This window comes from Haplochromis burtoni, unplaced genomic scaffold (genome assembly GCF_018398535.1).
Source record: "Haplochromis burtoni strain Fernald_Lab_line unplaced genomic scaffold, NCSU_Asbu1 Contig_861, whole genome shotgun sequence".
Taxonomy (NCBI): domain Eukaryota; kingdom Metazoa; phylum Chordata; class Actinopteri; order Cichliformes; family Cichlidae; genus Haplochromis; species Haplochromis burtoni.
Window position 1 is genome coordinate 16334 of NW_024583222.1, and position 9532 is coordinate 25865.

Genomic DNA, 9532 nt, shown 5'->3' on the forward strand with positions numbered 1-9532 from the left:
GATAGATAGATAGATAGATAGCTCCGTCTTGTCAGGCATTGCTAAAATCTGGTCCTATAATGACTTTAATATAGACTTTCGACCCCATGTAGGCCAATTATGGATCTTCGGGTCAACATTATGTCAGCAGCTGTTCTCCACCGTGAACTATGTTTAAAAACAAACACCGCTCACACCTCACAGATGACAGCTTACAGTCCTGCGTAAAGATGAAAGTGACTTCGTACCATGGCAGACCCGCTGCTTTTCAGCATCTCTTTATTGACGACTTTTCACACACGGTTGCTGCTACGCATACAGCCGGCTGTAGCTTTTCAGCTCACAGCCCGACAACACAACAGCAGAGAGAGCACAGACTTTAAGGCGGCGAGGCGTGATTGCGGGTGCCGCTCAGGTGCGTCCGACTCCCATGCAGCAGAGCTGCAGACCACGCCCCGCCACACACATTAACCAGGTAAAATACATATTTAGGCAGAATTTTGCAAATATATATTTTTCACTTTTTAGCAGCATAGTGCTTTTTTTCCAATTACTTTTTGAAAGTCAGGTCAAGGCTCCAAAAGCCCAAAGGCGATATAAGGGTGGCGGCTCACAACAGTTTATGTTTGCCGGGTCATTTTAGTTCAGCTGGGTGTCTTTCCTTTTGTTATATTTCTTTAAGAGTTCAAATTTATGTGTTAATTACATAAATTAAATGTAATTTTCTCTGTAGCACTTCATGGATTTTATAAGCAACAAACCTTAGTTGCTCTGTGGATTTTTTTTAAAAGCAGTTAAAAACTTTTCTGTTCAAACAAGCCTTTTGTTGATCTACATAATTATATTCTTTACATTATTTACATTTGATCTTTTAAATTGTGTATAATTCCTATTGATTATATTGTTTATTTTAATATTTGTGTACAGCGCTTTGTGACTGTCTGTCTGTGAAAAGCACTTAATAAATAAACTTTACTTATTCACACAAAGCATAAAGGTAAAAAAAAACAATGTATACAGTGTTATCTTCATTTTAGATTTCAAAAAGTATTTTCGGCTCCCAGTGTTTTCTTTTGCGTGGAAAACGGGTCGAAGTGGCTCTTTGGGTGTTAAAGGTTGCTGACCCGTGGACTAAACCAAGTAGTGAATGTTCCCTTGCATGAAAGACTGAGAGGAATCGTTACTCACTCTGACCACTCAGTCACGTAGCAAAACATGAGACGGCGAGCGTGATAGGGCAGCCAGCAGACCACAAAGGCTATTACCACAGCTCCTGAACACAAGGAAGAGGGGCAGTGTTAGAAACCAGTAACTAGGCAAACAGACACAGAAAAACAGAAAATTGATTTGTTAATGGAAAATACTCATTTGCACACTGTGCAGGATGTTGACACAAGTAATTAGGAATCAGGCTTAAACAAATGCTTTGATTGTTGATTTATACCAAGGACATCAGAACAAAGAAACCAGTGAATTTTTGATTTAAAAGATCAACAGAACAGTATTGTGACAGTGTCAATAAATTTCCTGTACACATCACTGAAATTATTTTTCAGTTGAATTTTTGAAATCAGAAACCACATGGATTGAATCCAGTATCTCCTGTCATAATTTGTTAACAACCAGATGATTTATTTTGTAACAAAAGAGAGACCTTTTTTATGGATATTGGAAATTCCCTGTACTGATTATTTATGCTCATGATGACGCACTATGTCAACCAGCTGGCAAATATTTCAGTTTCACTTAAAACTCAGAGTAGATAATGCCGTAGGAGTCTTTCTGATCCAAAAGGGACTCGTACACTGTCAAAAATATTCAGGTAGAATATTCATTTTTAATAACTGGACAGGATCATAAATGTTCTGCTCAAACCAACACAGAGCGACTGAGACAATAAACACCATTATCAGCACTATGTGCTTAATTTATTTGATTAATTTACCCCTTTTTCCTGCAGATCTTTGCAGCTCGACCAGACTGTTTCTGTTTTTATGGAACCTCCGTAATTGCTATAGTAATTACTATACTACCGAAGTATAGTATTTGAGTAGCCCTTAGCTCATGCAAATGTTTACCTTGTGTGGACCTTGTGGTTAAGTTTGTATAATTCAATACTTGAAAAATGTATGTAAAAGTCAGACAGAACAAAAGAACCATTAATATTAGGTATATTTAAATTAGTTGTACATCATCAGTTGCATTATATATGACTAAAATCCATGTAAGAAAATTGATGAAATAAACTCAGTAAATAGCCTTCAGAGACTGAGAGAATGATACAAACGTTTATTGATAAAAGTTGAGCAAGGGAATTTACATATAGAAAAAAAGTGCAATGAACCCCAAGATTACTACTTTGCTGGATTCCATCCAACAGATTACATAAATACCCTCAGAACTCATCACCAGACAAGGGTATTTGATTTGGAGTAACACAGGAGGGAAGAAAGACTCCTAGTTCAGTATTCTTTGGTCACTGGATACAGCATACTGGGGACCACTGTATTTGACCATATGGAAAAACTGCTTTGACGACCTCTTAAATCTTGCAAAATGCTGTCAGTGTCAGTGTCACATAAACTCCTTTTTTCCAAAAGAGTAAAGTACCTAGAGTAGTAGTAAAGAGAGTTGACAGTTTGTCTTGCAACCGGAAGATTGCCGGTTCGAGCCCCGGCTCGGACAGTCTCGGTCGTTGTGTCCTTGGGCAAGACACTTCACCTACCGCCTACTGGTGATGGCCAGAGGGGCAGCCTCTCTTCTGTCAGTCTGCCCCAGAGCAGCTGTGGCTACAACTGTAGCTTGCCTCCACCAGTGTGTGAATGTGAGAGTGAATGAATAGTGGAACTGTACAGTGCTTTGAGGGCCCAAAAAGCGCTATATAAATGCAATCCATTATTACCTAGATATGGCTGACAATTAAAGTTGAAAGCATAAATGTGAAACTCGCATTGGATCTCAGCTATAGCTAGGCATTATCCCCAAATAGCAGATTACTGCATACCTAACATGTAAGTTCACATCTCAGACAACCTCACCTGGACCACCAACACCACCTCCATCACCAAAAAGGCCCAGCAGCGCCTCCACTTCCTGAGATGTCTGAAGCGGGCCAACCTCTCTCCTCCCAACATCACTATGTTATACAGAGGGACAATAGAGAGTGTTCTGACCAGCTGCATCTCCGTGTGGTTTGGAAACTGCAATGTTGATGATCTCAGCAAAACTACAACGGATTGTTAAAGCAGCTACCAAGATCATTGGAACATCTCTCCCTCTGCTACAGTCATCTTTCAAGTCGCTGCATCAGTAAGGCCTCAGGCATCGTGCTCGACCCCTCACATGGACTCTTTTCTCTCCTCTCATCAGGCAGACGCTACCGCAGCATCGGGGCCAGATCCATCAGACTCCTGAACTCACTACCAGCCCTCCCTCCCCCCCCCACCACACACACCCACACAATCTGTTAACTGACTTTTTTTGCACTTTGCACACCACTACCTCTGTAAGACACGCTACTCTATGTGTAGCATTCCTGGCTGAATGATGGTCTCTTATACTGATGCTTCACAGAGGTTTGATTGGAAAGGTTTTTATTGAAACATTCAGTGAAGACACCGTAAGAGCTAGGAGCAAAACAAAACCAGCAATATTAATACCATAACATCAAAGGAAACAAATTTCTCCTGCTCACATATAGCATTTACATCAAATTTACATCACTCAATTCATTATATCACCTCACTAACTTACAACTACACATAAAGGTCAAGGTCAAGGTTAACAACATAAACTCTATTAAACGACATTTTGATTGCATGTAACTTATTCCGTTAAAGGAAACATTAACAAACCTTGTGCCACTGTCAGCCAGGTACTAATTGGCAAAGTAAACGTACATATTTTTCACTTTAAGGCACACTATTTACCATATCCTAAAAGAAACGAAACTAACAGCCCTTAGTTTCCTGTTTCAAAACAAAAGCACGGATTTCAAAAATAAAACCAAAGTGCCTTTCAAACAAATATAAAAAATATTTACCAAATTTAAAGGTCATTTACACTATGGGCAATTTATGCTGCCCTATGAACAATCTTATTCACTCTGGGTTGAACTGAATTTACAAGCTGCTACACTGGTCACTTTAAACCACACCAACTATAAATTCTAATTGTAACTCTCAAGCGGATATTTATTTATTTTCTTCTTATTTTTATATCTATTTATTAGCTTGCTTTGCACTGATGAAACCAGAGCCTCATCATCTCATCTCTCTGTATGCTGGACTGGATATAGCAGAGATGACAATAAAGTTTACTTTAACTTTGACTTAATGAATGAATGAATGAATGATTGTTTTTACTTTTACTGTAAAGATCAGTGAAAGTGTAAGTTTCTTGAAAAGTATAGACATGTGTGTACTTAGTGATGAAACAATAATGTAACATTAAATGTGTGAAGATTGTTAGTTTGGTCTTTGGGTCAGGCCATTTTGAAGTTGTAGAGCTTGTTAGCGTTGTGTTATGGTAAGCTGTCAACAGGTTTTGGACCCATTGTGCAGGACTCAGGAAATGGGCAAAGTGAAAACACCTGGGAAGCACAGCTGAACAGCTATTCCACAGTCACCTACTCCACAGGTGAGGGCAGCCATGGCCAAGTCCTCCTCTGCACCGGAATCTGTTCCTTGAGTGGAGGCAACTGGTATCTGGCCTGTTCCTGCGCCTGTCCCTGTTCCTAGGGTGGGGACAGCTGACACTCAGCCTGTCATTGCACCCACTGGGAGGGGGTGGCTGGTGTTCGGCAAGCACCAGCACTGTATCCATTCCCATGAGGAAAATGGCTAGCACTTCACAGTAGCCTTAGCTGTGGAGTTGTGTGCAGGGGGTGTGATCTGCACAACTTTAGCCAACTCCGCCTCCACCTGTCTCAGCTGGGAGCTCAGCTGAGCAGTCTCATTGTTCTGTCTCTGCTGAGAGCTTGAGTGAGCCGACCCAGCCGCCTGCATCATCTGCTGGAAACTCAGGCAAGCTTATCCAGCCAGATATGACCTCCACATCTCCACATCACCATCTGGTTCTGCTCCAACAGAGCTCTCCGCACCGTCTGGTTCTCATCCTGTTCCACTAGAGGTTTCTGTGCAGTCTAGTCCAGCCATGTTTCCACCAGAGGTCGTTGCGCTGTCTGGTCTGCACACCTGCCAGATCACATCCTGCGCGGAATGCATGTCCACATCCTGCTCAGCCACAGCCTGCACGTACTCCTTCTCCTCCTCGGCCATCAACCAACCACACCATCACAGGCCACCTTCCAGGCCACCTGAAGTTTTATTTGGCGCCGCCATCGTCCTCCAGATCTGTGGGCTAAGGAGCCTCACCATCAAGGACAAACCCCAGACCTGCCCTGGAGTTGCCGCCGCTTCCCATGTGATCGGCTTCCTGAATCATCTCATCGCTGCTGCTTCTTATAAGGCTTTTGTATTTTTTAAATGTTTTAATGCTTTGTATCTTGTTCTATTTAATCTCAACAAGCCCCTTAAGCAGTCTGTGATCACTGTTGGCCTCTCAGTTTTTATTACCACTAATCATTTTAAAGTTTAGTTTAGATTGCATTTGTCCCTGACCATCGGGAACCGTTAACATTAACTTTTATCGAGTGGAAAAAAGTTAGCGTTCATCCTCCAGCTTCACTGTTTATATTATGCTAACATAGCTATGTCGCTAGTGATCACGTAGCACATTGTTATATACCAGCTAGCCAAACTTCAGTAACCCTATGAATGCCACTGCTGTTTAGTTCTGTTTTCATTTATGTCGGAAGTGATAGCAGAGCTGTAAGTTTTAAATGTTTCAGAAATCCCTCAGTCTGAACATGGTATATTATATTTAGATGGAAACTAGCAAGCTAACTCCCTGCTAACTTCCAACTCCATTAAATTGAATAAAATCTGTTTTCATGGATGCCTGGATGTTAAACTTAATTATTACACCCAGGAGAGCAGCCACACTGATCATTTTATTACAGTTGAAAGAATTTAGACAGTTTTTCAACTCTCAGTGATGCTGCAGTGATTGTTTTACTTAGGGACCTGCAGCAGAGTTTGGGCCCAGATACAGCTAATGTCGTCAGACTTAAAGACCTGATAGTTATAACTTGGTATTTTAAAGATTGGTGGTTCAATTCCTGGCTCCTCCAGTCCGCATGCCAAGCATGCAAGACACTGAACCCCAAGTTACTTTCTGATACATTCATCAGAGTGTGACTGTTAGAAGGAAGGCACTAACGTATAGAAAAAGTGCTTGTGTGCATAAAGCACTTTGAGTGCTCAAGTAGACTGAAGTGCTTTATAAGAACCAGTCCATTTACTTGTGTGACACAGACTTGACATCAGGCTGAACTCATTGATTTCACCACAAAACATTTTTATTCAGATTTCATTGTTTTGGAGTAACCTGTAAGAATGAATAGTTAGTGATAGAGCAAAGTTTGTGATCTCCCTAGGTTAATTATCTATTACCTCAAAATCCCAGTGTGGCTGAATAATTGGTGGCAGTTGCTGCTGATAATGCCTACTGTTGTCATTTATGTCTGCTGGTTTCCTAGCAGCTTCTTAAAGATCCCCGCTGTCATATCCAGAATGCAACATAACGCATGTAGTTAAAGAAACCTCTCTAAACAGTGTTTATTGTTCTCTGTTATTTCCTATCACTGCATGATAGGCAGGCAGCAGAACATAGACCCCAAAGATATTCAAGTGCTGATTTTTATGTCTGTGAGTAGAGATTATTACTGGGTCAAACATACATTTACTCTTTTATATCTCTGGGTATGAGATTCTGTCTACAGCAGGTGATTGATAGTCCTTTGTTTTCCATCCTTTTGTGCCCTGTTAAGAAATACTTGTCTCACAATATCCCACAAAGTTGGCAACACTTAACATTGATATTTTTGTTGTTGATTCCTCAGTGGGTGTAATAACATCCGCTGTTTGTTGAGACAAGCCTCAACAGGGCAATTTCCTGTCTTTCCATAACCTTAAGTACATAAACAAACTGAAGAAGTAAAAACAGTGTGCATTTGTGTGTGCATGAGTTGTTGTCCCCACAACATGAACAATACCTTACCACATTAGTTATGGTTGTGTTCTAAATTAGTCTCCAGAAAATGAATTTAAATTAATGTAACGTCCTGCTATCATGCATACATGAACATGTTTATTTATGCGTGTTTGCATTACACCCATATAGTCAATCAATAAGTCAGAGGCAGATCTTTTTTCTCTGTAGTCTCTAGCACAAAGACAACATAGTCCTCAGCATTCTGCTCATTACTATTTGTCACTGTCAATACGTCTGTTCAGCAATTCTGAAATCATGGTACCTTCCTCGGTCATGGCTTTTTTATTCATATTGCTAAGTAGAACTTAACCATAGCACTATGGTGAAGAGTAAGCTCAAATATTTGGAACCGTACTTGTCTAATAAGGTCGTCTGCAACCTTCCACCCCCACCCCCAACTCTGGCTCACCAATCCCTGGGGCCCAATGTGTAAATTCCTAACTACCACTGTACAAATACACAAACAAAAGAAAAGTGTACTCACTCTTTTGGACAGATTTATCTGAGTGTCGATAAAATTTAGTACACACTAAATTATCTGGAGGGGCATTTGTGAATAATAAATTGTACATTATAAATAGGGGTAGGCATGTTGGTAAACATAAAATACATTTATGATTTTATATACCGGTATATATAAAAAACCCATAACCTGTGAAACAGTTCTGGTGTGTGTAAAAGTCTTTCTCATCTTATCCCCACCTTTTTGGACTTCACTTGAAAGCATGTTTCCCTTATAAATAAAAAGTTATGTTGTTTTTATAATAATAATAATAATAATAATAATAATAATAATAATAATAATAATAATAATAATGGATTGGATTTTATATAGCGCTTTTCAAGGCACCCAAAGCGCTTTACAATACCACTATTCATTCACTCTCACATTCATACAATGGTGGAGGCAAGCTACAGTTGTAGCCACAGCTGCCCTGGGGCAGACTGACAGAAGTGAGGCTGCCATATCGCGCCATCGGCCCCTCTATATAAGGTTAACGTCATGGTCCTGGGTCGGTGACCCAGCATTTTGAGTTTATTGTTATTATTTTCTAGTTTCTTCTGCTTTTATATTAGTTCTTAGGGTTTGGTTCTGGTGTTCAGTGTTTTATTATCCCTACCTGTGTCTTCCCCTTGTGCTCTGTTCGTTTGTGTTGTAAAACAGTCTGTGAGTTTCCTGTTTTACTTTGAAGGTTTGTGTCTCGTCGTGTCTAATTAGGTTCAGCTGTGTTCCCCTCTGGTGTGTCATTCCCTCATTTCCTTGTGTTTATTTATAGTGTGTGTGTCTGCCTGTGCTCTTCGTGGGTTCGTCTGTGTTATTCTGTGTTAATCAGTGTTTCTCCGCGTCTCTCTGCCCTGCTTTCTCCGTATCATCCCGTGTCCTTAGGTTTGTTTATTAGTTTTTCCCAGTTTAGGTTTACGTTTGGTTCAGCCCTCGCTTTTGTTATGTATTGTGCACTGTAAATAAACTCACTCACATCATTGCCGCTGTCTGCTACTTGGATCCTCCTTCTCATCACCACAAGACTGATGCCCCAGCCGTGAAAGTTAACTTATGAAACTAATAAGTATTCATGAATACTTCCTCACTGTGTTTATGTACTTGTAAGCTTGAGCTGATCAACCTGTAAAATCAAAGAATATGACCGTTAGAGCTTGTTCCGGTCAGTGATAGGTACATCCTTCCTGTCCCCTTGGTATTTTCCTAACACGTTCTCATCCCAAAGCGTAACATATTATGCCATGTGAGAAATCATCGGTATGTTACGTTTTTGGCCACCCAACACGTCTCTATGTTACACGTTTGGAAACGTCAGGAAACATGAGAACCATTTGGAATGAATCTACATGTACATTTCGTTTTACTTTATCATCATTAATTACTTTGGAAAACACTATCTAATATGATCAAGACTGTGGTTAAGATTAGGGTTAGGGCTGGAATACACTGCTGGAACAAATGTTACCGCCGGGAGCGTCATTCTATTGGATTCCATCCACAATCCAGCGCATATCATAGGGAAGCAGAAGGTTACCTTTCGCGTTCCTATGGGACGCCTCGGGATGTGACAAATCGTTGCTATGTTACGCGTCGGATTGAGAATGGTCTGAGTTTTATTTTATTTAATTATATTTTTTTCCATTTTATTCTTTGTTTATGTGAATAGGTCTCTTTATTTTATTCCATCTATGCCTTTAAAATGAAGTGAGAGCTACAGCCTTCCTCATAGTGCTCTGGCCGAGCCCATTAGATTTGCAGATGTTTAGATTTGGTTCTTGTTTTCTGACAAATGATAAATTTCTGGAAAACCTCGATTGCAGGCTGGTGAATTGTTATTAACTTGAGTGAGCCATGTTTTGTTCTGCTACTGTGCTAAGTACACACACACACACACACACACACACACACACACACACACACACACACACACACACA

General features: G+C 40.3%; 1 protein-coding gene across 1 annotated transcript in view; it reads right to left on the reverse strand.

Moving 5' to 3' along the window:
• Positions 1-1019: 1019 nt before the first annotated feature.
• The window catches only part of LOC106632662 (neurotensin receptor type 1-like), a 73102-nt gene continuing 64589 nt past the window's right edge, over positions 1020-9532 (reverse strand). Inside the window, exon 3 of the mRNA XM_042215898.1 lies at positions 1020-1252. Within this exon, the coding sequence (XP_042071832.1) occupies positions 1164-1252 (89 nt within the window). The 3' untranslated portion in view covers positions 1020-1163. The remainder of the gene's footprint in view (positions 1253-9532) is intronic.